This window comes from Armigeres subalbatus, chromosome 2, assembly GCF_024139115.2.
Source record: "Armigeres subalbatus isolate Guangzhou_Male chromosome 2, GZ_Asu_2, whole genome shotgun sequence".
NCBI lineage: Eukaryota > Metazoa > Arthropoda > Insecta > Diptera > Culicidae > Armigeres > Armigeres subalbatus.
In genome coordinates this window covers 371,351,608-371,366,933 of record NC_085140.1, presented here as the reverse complement: position 1 = coordinate 371,366,933, position 15,326 = coordinate 371,351,608, and the positions used below count along the sequence as shown (strand labels likewise).

Genomic DNA, 15,326 nt, shown 5'->3' with positions numbered 1-15,326 from the left:
CGATTCTAGACCGAGGGCCCATTTTCATGTAATTAATCTTAATCAATTTTAAAAGCATGTTTCAATTAAGTCTACTGGATGTTTCGCGCTCATTTGAAAATGGCGTAGCAGCCAAAATTTATTCCTTCTGATTCTTCGTTCACTATATATTTATATAACGAGTGGCAACTAAAAAATTGGAAAGAAAAGAATGGCTCGGGGAAAAAAATACAAAAAAGCACAGGTTAATGAACGGTTGAGAAATCGACTGTATATTATTATTTCGATTTTAAGGACGGCTACGCAGTCTTGAATTATTGAAACAAGATATATATTTATCCGACGTTTCGACACGGGGATGGTGTCTTCATCAGGGGAAACTATAATTGACAACCTCTAGTGAAAGAAGATATTGGCAATATTATTTACAGAATTCCATGCAATGATTGTTCATGCTGTTATGTAGGAATGACTAGGAATTATTAAAAAGAGAGACACTGAACAAATGTTAACAAGCTGGAAAATTGTTTGAACAATGCCGATACAAATACTGAACCAGCTAAAACATCTCTAGTTGAATCTACGACTGCCATTATCCAATACTGTATTGACCAAGACCACAGATTTAACTTCGAATTTACACAAATTATAGATCACAGTTACAAATCATCCACACTTCCATTTCTAGAAATGTGTAACAAACTCAAATCACACCGTAAAGCGAACAGACGTAGGGGAAGTATGTATAAAATGCGCCGGTTGGGTAAAATGCGCCACCACCTTTTCTTTGTTTATAACCCAAATTTTCTCTCAAAATCGTAAGCATCTGAAGCCAAAAAACGTTTGTGAGCCGTAGAACGAAGAAACTCAGTCAAAAACTCTGCATTAAAATTTAAAAAAATAAAATATTATTTTGGCTCATTCCAACGCAATTTCGGCGATCACGTCCTCAATGCTTTTTCTTTAGATACCCAAAACAAATTCTCCTTACTACCATCAGTCTGAGACATGGACCACCTTAAAGGATAGAGTTGACACTAATCTTGTGAAGAAGAGTTTGAATATTTTGGTAAAAAATATTGGAATATTTTGATTATTATTTTTCGGTGGCGCATATTGCCCTGCATCGTTCATTTTGAATTGAGATTCTCAATTTTGGAATGAAAATGTTTTGCTGCAATATTGCTGGCTTTACCTGGAAATTTTTGGATCATATCATGACTGATATGTTAGATTATTGATACACACTTCGAAAGTGCATGTTTTCGGATGAAATCATTATTAAATTGTGATTCGCTTAGGGGGCGCATATTGGCCGCATTTCCCCTAGATTGATTGAACACAACATACGCATCTGTATTGCACCATATCAAGAGTATAGAACAGATTAAGAGAGGAAAACGAAACAACCAAAATTCAAGAGATGAGTAGATTATTTAGATAGGGCATCAAGGCTACCATTCCAAAATTCGCGTTATCTGTTAGTGTCAATGTTTTTGAAATTGTGTGTTCTCGAAGTGTAAGTCAGCTTTTATATGTTTGGATCTATTGTAATTAGTTCAAATTGAATGTTATAATTATCTAAATTCCGCAGTATGTACCAGAAAAATCCAGCCAGTTAATGTTAGACTTAACAATAGACTAGGAACAAACACCGTATTGTAAGTTAACATTTTGACACATATTTATAACACATAAATAAGTACCCAATCAATTATAGTTTCCCCTGATGAAGCACCATCCCCGTGTCGAAACGTCGAATAAATATATATCTTGTTTCAATTATTCAAGACTGCTGTAGCCGTCCTTAAAATCGAAGTACAGGTTAATCTGATATATGTTATACAAAGAGTTGTCCTTAGTCTTCAAACTTTGACTAATGAATATTAGCATATGGTCCGTGGTTTGCCGTGTGGCGCCGCTAAATCTTGCTGGTGAGCAATTCTCTGTGAAAACACGATTTTTTTTTTCAAGGTTTCAATTTTGTATTTTTTGATTACCCTGAAATTTTGAATATACATCCTTTAAGGCCAAAAAAACATTATCTGCATCAATTAATTGCATATTATTTGGCAACTCGGCTGTACGAAAACCATTTTTTTGTTAAATATCTTGGCTGTGCATATGCACAGCATATGTTTCGAAATGGACGAATTGATATGAAATTTGCGAAAAAGAATCACGTGTCTTGGAGGGACTCGAACCCTCAACCTCCTACTCTCTAGATAGGCGTGATAACCCCTACACAACAAGACCACTTAAAGGTCACGTTTGCGGAAAAGCCATCAGAATCAGGTTGGTACTCGGATTCTGATGGCTTTTCCGCAAACGTGACCTTTAAGTGGTCTTGTTGTGTAGGGGTTATCACGCCTATCTAGAGAGTAGGAGATTGAGGGTTCGAGTCCCTCCAAGACACGTGGATTCTTTTTCGCAAATTTCATATCAATTTGTCCATTTCGAAACATATGCTGTGCATATGCACAGCCAAGATATTTAACATTATCTGCATCATTGGTTTGCCATTTTAACTTTGGCCTAAGCAAAAACACCTTGAACACTTTCAAAAAAATTTAACTTGAAAACAGCTTTAGGTAATCAATGGGACTATGTGAAAAAATATATACACTGTGAAAAAAAAAATCAAACATTCAAAATAAAACTTAAAATATATATATATACCTATATTATTTTGCAATATGGGTCATGATGGAGAAATGATGGACAAAAAAGTAATATTATTTTTAAATAAATTGGTTTTTCAAAAATGGTTGAAATATTATTTTTACGTTTTTATCAATTCGATTTTATGAAAGTACGTTGAATTTCCAATGGAAAAGGTATACGGTTTGAAGATAAAACAAATCGATTTTTAAAATTTCCAGTCTTTTTCGAATGTTTTTCAAATCTATTTAACATTATTGTTTGCTTGAAAAATTTACAATGCGCGCCGCAGTACTTCTTGTTTTGACGGCATGTTGTAAGCAATGTTGGAGTAAAATTGTATGTGCGACAATTCTAAGGATTCATTCACATGAAGTCATATTTCTGTGAAAGCATTATTATTCTGATCTTCTCCTTCTTCTTCTTGACATTACATCCCCACACTGGGACAGAGCCGCCTCGCAGCTTTGTGTTCATTAAGCACTTCCACAGTTATTAACTGCGAGGTTTCTAAGCCATGTTATCATTTTTGCATTCGTATATCATGAGGCTAACATGATGATACTTTTATGCCCAGGGAAGTCGAGACAATTTCCAATCCGAAAATAGCCTAGACCGGCACTGGGAATCGAACCCAGCCACCCTCAGCATGGTCTTGCTTTGTAGCCGCGCGTCTTAGCGTCTTAGCCGCACGGCTAAGGAGGGCCACATTCTGATAAAAAAGTATTGAAGTCATTCCAATTTTTTAGTTGCCACCCGTTTCGTGGATGAAGAATCAGATGGAATAAATTTTGACTTTAACGCCCTTTACAAATGTTGGTCTAGATATATGATACCTGATTCATTTATGAATCGTTGCGACCAAATTCGAAATGTCCTGACTTCGAATCAAAAGTTTCCGAATTTGAAGCATCCCCTATAATGTGTCCGAATTTCAAATATTGATCTCAGCGTTAGCGAATCGTACGGTGCATCACGCCACGTGTATGCACCAATCAGCGAAGGTGCCGGAACAATCGCCAAGTCAGCAGTTTTATATTATAAAACTGCCAGCAACAGGGCTCGGCCTCTTTTTCATCAGTGCTCTGGTCAGTGCAAGTAGTGTAGTAAATAAAGTTAGTGTTTCTTGTAATAAAAAGTTTTTTAAAAAGTCAGTGAAGGTATCCCCTGCCCTAAGTGGTGTCAGAAGTGGGATAGTTAGTGAGGTGTTTAAATAGTGGAAAATCCCGCCGCACAGCAACGAGCAGCAGAGAACCCGTGGATGCAGCCTTCGCTACTGTAAGTAAAACATTTTTTCATTTACACTTATACTTGATATATTATTTATATTGCAAAAATGCCCGAAACTAGAGCCTCCGAAATCGAAGCACTTAAAGCTGAATTAGAACAGCTAAGAATTTTATTAACGGTTGGGAGTAGCAGCAAATTCTCTATTCCCGACCCAATAAAAAACTTAGGAACTCTCCAGCTGGCTACGTGAAGTAGACGAGCTGTACGAGATGTTCAAAATCAAAGGGGCTAACGGCCAGCCCGACTCAATTAGCTCTATGTATCTTAGAGCAATAAAAAATAAAATTAAAGGGGATGCCCGCGCGGTAGTATGCGCAAACGGCGATCCCGATACCATCAGTGGTATCAAACAGGTGCTCCTCGAGCAATATGGGGACCACCGAGACTTTGCTACTAATGTGTCAGCATTATTTAATATCAATCGTAAAGACAAAACACACCTTAAATTTTACAATGAATGTAAAGAGATAAATACACGATTGAAGGCGAATCTGTCATCCAATCCAATTTCGGAAAAACAAATAATAGACATATTAAGCGTTGCAAAATACCTCGATAACATAGGTGAACCCCTGGCCTCCATCATAAGGCAATCCAAACCGCAATCAGTTAGAAGAAGCATGCGAAGCCGTATGCATCAACCAAAATGCTGAAATCCGATCTAAGCCGTTCAGATTTCATTCACAATCTAAACCCCAGAGTCAGCCCGGTAGCAGTGGTTCTAACAACAACAACAATTATTATGGCAAAACTAATGCGAACGGTAATAAATTTGCGTATAGAAAAGTGCATCAACCTAAGCCCCGCGCAGAACACAACAACAACGAAGTCGACGTAGATATCAGTGACGATGAAGAAAATGATGAAAACGTGAATGCAGTGCAGAGTGATGATTCAAATTTTTACGACGACAGGGAACAGGAAACAACAACGTAAACAATTTTATTCCATACATTCGCTGCCGGTCTAAAAAAGGTGTACTTAAATTTTTAGTTGATACGGGCGCGAATAAATCGTACATAAATCCGGAAAATGTGCGTAACTCTAAAATAACAGACAAACCCGCGATTATAACAAATAAGAATGGCAAGTTTATAATTGATAGAATGATCCATATGAATATTTTTCCCAGTGTTCCCTTCCACGTTTTCAAATTTCATGAGTTTTTCGATGGCCTCATTGGCTATGAAAATTTGGCAGAAATGAAAGCGAAAATAGATTCAGGCAATCATCAGCTGATGATTGGAAAGCATAACTTTGAACTTTCAAAATACTACCCGAGTTCATGGAACTTTCACGAACAAACGGAAAATGTAGTAGAAATAAATACTACGTCAAATGGGACATTTCTCATTGAAGACGAAATTAATTTAACAACCGGCGTCACATTACAACCTGGTTTGTATGCCGCCAAAAACAACCACTGTGCTACCGTGCATGTATTCAGCACTACACATGCTAAACTGAACGAAGCTAAACCGCTCGAGAACGAACATTTTTCTTAAATCAAAATGAAACTCGCTCGAAACTCAATTTCCCCGCGGATCACTTAAGTTAAGAGGAAGTTAAACTGTTAGCAAAAACATTACAACCTTTCAAAAGTATTTTCTACCAAGAAGGACAGAGATTAGACTTCACCCACCAGGTAAAACACAAAATTGAAACCTCCGATAGTAATCCGATTCATCAGCGAACGTATAAATACCCGTACCATCTTAGAGAAAGAGTGAGCGAACAGATTCAGAAAATGTTGAGCTCCGGTATCATACGAGAGTCTTCTTCTGCGTGGACCTCCCCATTTGGGTCGTTCCGAAGAAAGCCGACAATTCAGGAGTGCAAAAGTATCGCATTGTTGTTGACTATAGGAAGTTGAATAAAGTCACACCTGCGGATCGTTATCCTATTCCCGAGATAAGCGAAATTCTAGACCGCTTAGGAAAAGCGCAGTATTTTTCTGTAATTGATTTAGCTAGTGGCTTCCACCAGATAGAGGTAGACCCAGCTGATATTCCGAAGACGGCATTCAATGTCGACAGCGGAAAATATGAATTTGTGCGAATGCCGTTCGGGTTAAGGAATGCGCCCGCGACATTTCAACGACTTATGGATTCTGTGCTACGTAAGCATGTTGGAGTAAGATGTTTCGTCTATATGGACGATATCATTATTTTCTCCAGCTCGCTGGAAGAACACATGAAGGATATTCAGAAAGTTATGACCACACTGAAAGAGGCAAATTTAAAAATTCAGTGTGACAAGTCCGAATTCCTACGTAAGGAGGTAGAATTCCTAGGACATGTCGTAACAACAGAAGGGTTAAACCTAACCCAAACAAAGTAGAGGCAGTCGAAAATTTGCCTCTTCCGAAAACACCGAAGGAACTTAAATCGTTCCTAGGTACTGTTTCATATTACAGACGCTTTATACCGGGTTTTGCTAAAATTGCGAAGCCAATGACAAGCATGCTTCGGGGAAAGAATAAACTTATCGTTCTTAATTCTGAATATGAAAAGGCGTTTAGTGAGCTAAAAGAGATCATGAGCACGAAACTCTTACTTGCTTATCCCGATTTAGAAAAGCCGTTCATTTTGACCACCGATGCGTCTAATCACGCGATCGGAGCGGTCCTGACACAAATGGAAGACGGGCACGAAAGACCAATTGCGTATCTTTCGCGAACTTTATCGAGAGTTGAGGAGAAATACTCTGCCACAGACAAGGAACTTCTGGCTATTTACTTTGCATCTGCATGGTATGAAATTTACCATTTATACAGATCACGAGCCTCTAACAAAGGAACTCAAATTGATAGATGCCACAGGTCGAGTAACTCGCCAACGTCTGTATCTGGAACAATTCGATTTCCAACTGATATACAAAAAAGGGAAACAAAACGTGGAAGCTGACGGACTATCCAGAATACCGAGAATTGAAGAATCTGAGGTGAATTTACAAACTGTATTAGAAAATGAATTATACGAAAATGATCCTGTCTATGGGCCCGACATAGTAAATAAGTTGAGAAACCAACTCATTATGCATATAAAAAACAAGAAAAGTCCCCTCACATTTCTTATTCTGTATTTCCAGGTTTTAGCAGGCACATATTCCACCAGGATGATTATACGGAGGACCAACTAATGCAAATCCTTAAAAATTATCTAGCTCCTGGAATAACGAACGGAATCTTTGCTCCACCAACAGTTGCGAAATCTTGCTCACAAATCATACATAACAATTTCAAAGGGATGAGAATCCAATTCTGCAACCTCAAGTTACCAGATTTAATTTCAAAAAGAGACCAAGATGAATTTGTTCGTAAAACCCATAATTTCAACCATAGAAATTGGAAGCTTAATTACGAAGAAGTTCGTCAGTCAGTATTTTTCCCAGAGATGTTATCGATTGTTAAGACTTTCGCGAAGGAATGCCAGGATTGTAAATTTGCTAAATATGAAAGGCATCCATTCAAAATTTCAATCACGAGAAGAACATATGATAAACCGTTGGAGAATATTTTCATAGACGTTTATATTAAAGAAGGAGAGAAGTTCTTAACAATCGTTGATTCTTTTTCCAAATTTGCCCAAATCTACAAAATCTAATACCTAAATCGATCACCTGTGATCAAGCTACTTCATTTCGAAGTCAAAATTTCAGAACATTCTTGAAAGAAAACGGTGTTGCCGTTTGCCTATGCCAGTAGCAGCAATAGTAATGGCATCATCGAAAGGTTCCACAACACTCTTTTAGAAATGTATTTAGCGAACCGACGCAAAATTATCAATCTGACCTCTATCAAGGACTTTTTTTTAATAACAGCCTTATATAATGATGCTAAGCACTCGACAACAAACTTGACACCAAGACAAATAATATTTGGAAACTCCACGTCGCTGGACTTAAAGGATATTAACATGACAAAACAACACATCATACAAACCGCCAAAGACAATATTGCTAGAGAAGCTGATAGACAAAATGCAAAAATAGTAGAAACAGACTAAGGGTATCATGACATAAGAACTAGGGAAATTCTTGCTAAAACAAAGGCCAAACCATCCCCATACGGTCATAGGTACAGATTAGTCGAAATAAAGGAACAAAACGATAAAACAATTACCGACGCTACAGATATAAAAATCCACAAGAAAAACTTAAAATATAATTTAACTTACGAGACGTTACTCTCATGACTCCTTTTCAGACTATGTGTCCTACTCTGGACATCAACGGCTTGGACAGACATCCGTATATACGATCTGACCCACAACACTCTAGCAATCATACCTCTAGGACAAGCCAGGATTAGCAACAACTACGTCAGAATAATACATCCTATAAATTTGACAGATGTCAAGGAAGCTATAGATTTGTTCAATTATGCAGTTAACAGTTTTGATCTAACCGATTCGCTTTTCGAACAAGTTATTAGGAAAAAGATAGACAAAATCAATCTGACTTGGAAATACGTATCAGGGAGTCCTGATGCGGAAGATTTGAAAGTTATCAATAGCTCTATAAATTCCTTAATAGTCGCAAACAATAATCAGGTACACATTAATCATTTATTTGAAAACCGAATGAAGAATCTTACAAACACTTTCAATTTTCTGGTAGCTAATGCGCAGAAGTTAGAAAACGTTACATTCAAAAGTTTCGATTCACTCAATTTTGTATTCAAATTAGATGAACTATTATATTATTTAGAAGTCGTCGAGGAATCTCTTACACTGGCCAGACGTAGCATACCAAGTAGCCGCATCATCCAAGGAGGAGAATTAGAAGCCATTCAACGAATCCTTCGCAACAACGACTTTGGACTTAACTCGGTGGACAGCATTCTGAATATTGCAAGCTCTTACGCAATGTTCAACAAAGATAACATCATCTACGTACTCAAAATACCCCAAATCGAAGGAGCATTATATACGCTCAACTTAGTCGAAGCAGTAATTGAAGATGGTTACCGCATTCATGTACCAGCACCATTTTATCTGAAAGGACAAATTCCACTCATCTCGCATGTCCCATGTATCAAGCTCAGAGCTCTCTTTGTATGTTCCAGTAGCATTTTGGAACCACTCACAGAGTGTATGCAAAAGTTAATCTCCGGAAAAACAGCTGATTGCCCTATAGAACGTATTTATGGAGGTAAAATTATACGGAAGATTAACGATGGCAATATTGTAATCCACGGACACAATATAACTTTGACATCCAACTGTTCAGCTACCAGGTCCCTCAGTGGTCCAAATCTCATTCAGCATTCACACTGTACTTTAAAACTGGATGACGTCGAATATTCCAGTACTAACGTGGAGATACCACCCTTCACACCAATAACTGGAATTAAGGTAAATTCGACCAAAATCATAAACCATATTCCATTGGCACATTTACAGGAACTGCATTTAGAGCATCGCAACCACATAGAACTCCTAAACCTAACAGCAGAGAACATACATTGGAAACTAGATATCTACGGGTGGATAACCTCCGCAACAGCGACAACGCTACTGATCATCATATTGGGATCAGCCATAGCCATGATAATTAAATTCTACATTTTGAAAACACTCTTCGCATCGAACACACCAGAGGAGATAAAGCGAAATAATCCATCCGAGGAGCATCCCGAGTCGAGAAGCATCCCGCTTCTTCCGCAGCTATAGAAGGAACCCGAGGGCGGCTTCCAACTGGAAGGGGAGCCGTTAGCGAATCGTACGGTGCATCACGCCACGTGTATGCACCAATCAGCGAAGGTGCCGGAACAATCGCCGAGTCAGCAGTTTTATATTATAAAACTGCCAGCAACAGCGTGGCTCGGCCTCTTTTTCATCAGTGCTCTGGTCAGTGCAAGTAGTGTAGTAAATAAAGTTAGTGTTTCTTGTAATAAAAAGTTTTTTAAAAAGTCAGTGAAGGTATCCCCTGCCCTAAGTCAGATTTTAGCAGTGCTTACGTATCTGGACTTCGAGTCAAAACGATATTAGCCAAGTTTTTAGTCAAGTTTATTCCGACTCGTAGATTGATAGCCTAACTTAATAGCTTAGCTTAGCTTGATTGACTGTACCCATCGTAGTTGCTAGGCGTGATTGGCCGAGAAACAACAAATATTGCACAGCTCACCAATTGAATAGTTTTCTCGGGACTAGAGAGATATTCTCACTGTACATGCTTCGAAGTTTCTTTAATTCAAGACCAATAACGATGCCGGCCACGTCCTCACAGTCAATTAGGATAAGGGGAGGAAAATTAGTTCGACACTCATTGCTACAAGAGACCGAGGAATCCTCTGCATCTCCATGAGCGCACTGGAAAGGAATAGTATGTTAGTTGGAAAGGAAATATATTGGAAATCGCCTTGGTAACCGATTAATTATTTCTTTTGAACGACGCCATATTCATGATGATACAAAAACGGAAAAGCAACGCGTGTCTTACTATTTTTCCGAAGACTGATTCGATATCTTAACAGTTAAGTAGTTACTACTTCACGACGACTAAAACACGCACTGCTGCACAACGCTTGCTCGATGGCTACTGCGAAAAAACACGCACTGAACTGATTAACTTTATTACCGAACACAATATTTCGGCAGATCGCGCGATCGTTCTGCTGTCAGAAACAAGAGAAAACACGCACTGATCTCCCGCAGATTGATAGTCTAACTTAATACCTTCTTCTTCTTCTTATTGGCATTACATCCCACACTGGGACAGAGCCGCCTCGCAGCTTAGTGTTCGTTAAGCACTTTCGCAGTTATTAACAGCGAGGTTTCTAAGCCAGTTTACCATTTTTGCATTCGTATATCATGAGGCTAACACGATGATACCTTAGGCCCAGGGAAGTCGAGATAATTTCCAATCCGAAAATTGCCTAGACCGACACCGGGAATCGAACCCAGCCACCCTCAGCATGGTCTGGCTTTGTAGCCGCGCGTCTTACCGCACGGCTAAGGAGGGCCCCTTAATACCTATAAAGTATTATGAATAACCCATGGAAAATAAAGAAAATGTTTGAAAAAATAATTTACCTACGTAATTTCCATAGAAGAATCAACATCAAAAAATGGTTTTTCAATAAGTGTTTTAGGGGGATCAACCATGATATTTGTTTGCGCACATAAGGGCAATGGGGTGCTTAGTGTTAAAATTAGATGGGTTTCAAACATTGGATGTTCTCACTAAACACTAACTGATTTATTTGAAACTGATCGAAAAGGGTTTGTCATTCATGTGGATTCACGGGTAATGGTTGTTATCGACTGTCTTGTTTTACTGAACATTCGCTCTTTCATGATCAGTTTACAATTATTGCAATAGCAAACGGCAATACTTGTCATAGAATAAATAGTTTAAATACATACATAATGATATGGAAATGCTAATATCATCTTCCAAACTTAGACGTACATGTTCATGATAGAATTTAAGGCGAAAGTATAGAATTGATAGTTCCGTTAGGATACGGAGATAATCAGCTTCCACACTGATATTCTTCCCTCCCCCTTCATACGGGAGTTTGGCAGAAGGAAGGTCGTGCCATATACCATCACAAATATTGCCCTCCGCTCGCTTTCAAATCGACTTCTTAAAAAAACATTTTTCATGCCTGCCGTATCCTAACGGAACTATCAATGGGGTCATCCAGAAACCACGTGGTCATATTTTTGAAGATTTTTAACCCCCCCCTCCCCCCATGTGGCTTATCGTGGTCATTTGGCAGACCCCCCCTCCCCCCCCCCTTTGACCACGTGGTTTTTTTAAAGTAATTTTTTTTTAAAAAAAACCTTATATAACTAAAACATATGGTTAATCCGATCAATTTTGAAGATGGACAATTTTAACTGATTCAAAATCAAACTAAACCCAGCATGGAAATTATAAATTTTCATGATTTCGAACATTTTGATTATGTTATCAAGTTGTAATGTGTATCAGGTATTAGTATATCTAGAACTCGCACACCTTCGATGCATCAGGAGGAAACAAAAAAATGTGGACTCGCGAATATGTTATAAAAATTTGTAATGGTTTAGAAATATTCCAAAATATCCCTATATTTTTAATTTTTTTTTATTTCTTTATTGGTGTTTTTTTTTCAAATTATTATGAAGTTCAACACTGAATATCCCTAAGAGTATTTAGGATATTCCGTAGCTCTGGAGGTACTGGAAATTCTTAAGATATATTAACCTCAGCGAAGCATCTGAACTGAACTGAAGGTTTTTCTAAGGGCATACAAGTTTTATTCAGAATATCAAAACTCTCTTCATTATGCCAAGATTCTATGATTCTAATCAGAACCGTAACACAATGTCCTTAATATTCCTTTGCCTGAATTATACAGTTTTGGCTTAAAATGCAAGTTTTCATTTTAAATCTACAGTCTTTAATATCTTTGGGTTCCTTTTGGTATTCTAGAATTTATTGTCATATTTTGGTATTTAACCCTCTCAGGACGATTTTTTACATGGATTTAACGTACATATTTAGGGTTTCCACTCGATCTTGCCAAAACTAGTATAGAAAGAACTAAAAAGTCGTACTTTTTTCGGGTGTCATAGGCCAAACTGCTCTGAAGTACATATCCTCGAAAGTATCAAAGTCATGACAAGAAACAAAATGTTCTAAGACATGATATTATAGAGTTTTGAAACGACCGATCAACCAAGTCCTGAACGATGTATCCGTGCATCGCTAAGCATCCAAGCAGGTTCATTGAGCCAATGCGATTTCATTTATTACTTTCAAGACCTTCCATGAGTCGATGTTGTAAGATACGATATCGACTAAAATGAAAACTCAGTTTAAAAATTTTTAAAAAATATCCATAACAATTAGGAAATTTCCAATAAAGAAATCATGGAATTAGCAATAAAAAAATATCAAATTTTCTACAAATAATGCAAAATTTCCATAAACAATTAAGAATTTTCCACAAAACAAAAATAAATTAACACTTTTAAAACCAAAAATTGCAAACACAAAAGAAGAATTTTCCATAAAGAAGTCAAAATGTTCCACGATGAAAATACAAACATTCCATAAATAAATCAATATTAGAAAAAAATAATTAGAAAATTTTCAACAAAATAAATATTTTTTAACCAAAATTAAAACCTTTCCTCGAAAAAATCAATAAAGAGCATTGAAAAAATAGGAAATTTTATATTAAAGAATATTATTATTATTTATTTATTCAGACTAAGGCCGAAGTGGCCTGTGCGGTATATAAGAGTCTCCTCCATTCGGCTCGGTCCATGGCTACACGTCGCCAACCACGCAGTCTACGGAGGGTCCGCAAGTCATCTTCCACCTGATCGATCCACCTTGCCCGCTGCACACCTCGCCTTCTTGTGCCCGTCGGATCGTTGTCGAGAACCATTTTCACCGGGTTACTGTCCGACATTCTGGCTACGTGCCCGGCCCATCGCAGTCGTCCGATTTTCGCGGTATAAACGATGGATGGTTCTCCCAGCAGCTCATGCAACTCGTGGTTCATTCGCCTCCTCCACGTACCGTCCGCCATCCGCACCCCACCATAGATGGTACGCAGCACTTTCCTTTCGAAAACTCCAAGTGTGCGTTGGTCCTCCACGAGCATCGTCCAGGTCTCGTGTCCGTAGAGGACTACCGGTCTAATGAGCGTTTTGTAGATTGTCAGTTTGGTACGGCGGCGAACTCTATTCGATCGGAGCGTCTTGCGGAGTCCAAAGTACGTACGATTTCCAGCCACTATGCGTCTCCGAATTTCTCTGCTGGTGTCATTTTCGGCAGTCACCAGTGAGCCCAAGTACACAAATTCTTCTACCACCTCGATTTCGTCACCACCGATGCAAACTCGTGGTGGGTGGCTCACATTGTCTTCTCTTGAACCTCTTCCTATCATGTACTTCGTCTTCGACGTGTTGATGACTAGTCCGGTCCGCTTAGCTTCCCTCTTCAGTCTGATGTAGGCTTCCTCCATCTTCTCAAAGTTACGTGCCATAATATCTATGTCGTCGGCGAAACCAAATAGCTGGACGGACTTATTGAAAATTGTACCACTCGTGTCAATCCCTGCTCTTCGTATTACCCCTTCCAAAGCTATGTTGAATAGCAAACACGAAAGACCATCACCTTGCCGTAACCCTCTGCGGGTTTCGAAGGGACTCGAGAATGCCCCTGAAACTCGAACTACGCACATCACCCGATCCATCGTCGCCTTGATCAACCGTATCAGTTTATCCGGAAAACCGTGTTCGTGCATTAGCTGCCATAGCTGGTCCCGATCGATTGTATCATATGCGGCTTTGAAGTCGATGAATAGATGATGTGTGGGCACGTTGTATTCGCGGCATTTCTGCAGTACTTGGCGAATGGCGAACACCTGGTCCGTGGTGGAGCGTTCGCCCATAAACCCGCCTGGTACTGCCCCACGAACTCCCTTGCAGTTGGTGCTAGTCGACGGCATAAAATTTGGGAGAGTACCTTGTGGGCGGCGTTCAGCAATGTGATTGCGCGGTAGTTGCTACAATCCAGCTTATCGCCCTTTTTGTAGATGGACACACGACACCTTCCATCCACTCCTGCGGCAAAACTTCCTCCTCCCAAGTCTTGGTAATGACCCAGTGCAGCGCTCTAGCCAGTGCCTCACCACCGTGTTTAACTAGCTCTCCTGGTAGTTGGTCAACCCCAGGGGCTTTGTTGTTCTTCAACCGGCCAATCTCCTCCTGGATTTCCTGGTGATCCGGAGCCGTCCATCACTATACCGCCATCTTCGTCTGCCACGTCGCCATTCAGGTGTTCTTCGTAGTGCTGCCGCCACCTTTGGATCACCTCACGCTCGTTCGTAAGAAGGTTCCCGTTTATGTCCTTACACATATCAGGCTGTGGCACGTGGCCCTTACGTGAACGGTTTAACTTCTCATAGAACTTTCGTGTGTTATTAGCGCGGTACAGTTGCTCCGTTTCTTCACGGTCTCGATCTTCCTGCTGGCGCTTTTTCCTCCGGAAAATCGAGTTTTGTCTGTTCCGCGCCTGTTTATATCGTGCCTCGTTCGCCCTCGTGCGGTGTTGCAGCAATCTCGCCCATGCTGCATTCTTCTCTTCCACTAACTGCTCACATTCGCCCTCATACCAGTCGTTTCTCTGATCCGGGGCACCGTGCCAAGTGCAGCGGTTGCGGTGCTACCAATGGCGGATTGAATATCTCTCCAGCCATCTTCAAGAGACGCTGCGCCTAGCTGCTCTTCCGTTGGGAGTGCCACTTCCAGCTGCTGCGCGTATTCTTGGGCTAGTCTACCGTCTCGTAGCCGCCCGATATTAAGCCGCGGCGTCCGACTTCGACGCGTGTTGTACACCGTCGAGAGTTTTGAGCGCAGGCATACTGCAACGAGGTAGTGGTCGGA

General features: G+C 39.6%; 2 protein-coding genes and 1 pseudogene across 9 annotated transcripts in view; 2 read left to right on the top strand and 1 right to left on the bottom strand.

The window, feature by feature from the left end:
* The window catches only part of LOC134213068 (vascular endothelial growth factor receptor 1-like), a 141,933-nt gene that overhangs the window by 52,279 nt on the left and 74,328 nt on the right, over positions 1–15,326 (bottom strand). The gene's annotated exons all lie outside the window — the stretch shown is intronic.
* LOC134217234 (uncharacterized) lies at positions 3,756–5,012 on the top strand (annotated as a pseudogene).
* LOC134217233 (uncharacterized) lies at positions 8,514–9,828 on the top strand. Its single transcript, XM_062696006.1, has one exon. It carries the CDS (start codon positions 8,514–8,516, stop codon positions 9,603–9,605), a length of 1,092 nt encoding a protein of 363 aa, XP_062551990.1. The 3' UTR covers positions 9,606–9,828.

What these genes read in the sequence shown, in the direction of transcription:
- LOC134217233 (XM_062696006.1), top strand. Translation starts at nt 8,514, where the DNA reads ATGAAGAATCTTACAAACACTTTCAATTTTCTGGTAGCTAATGCGCAG.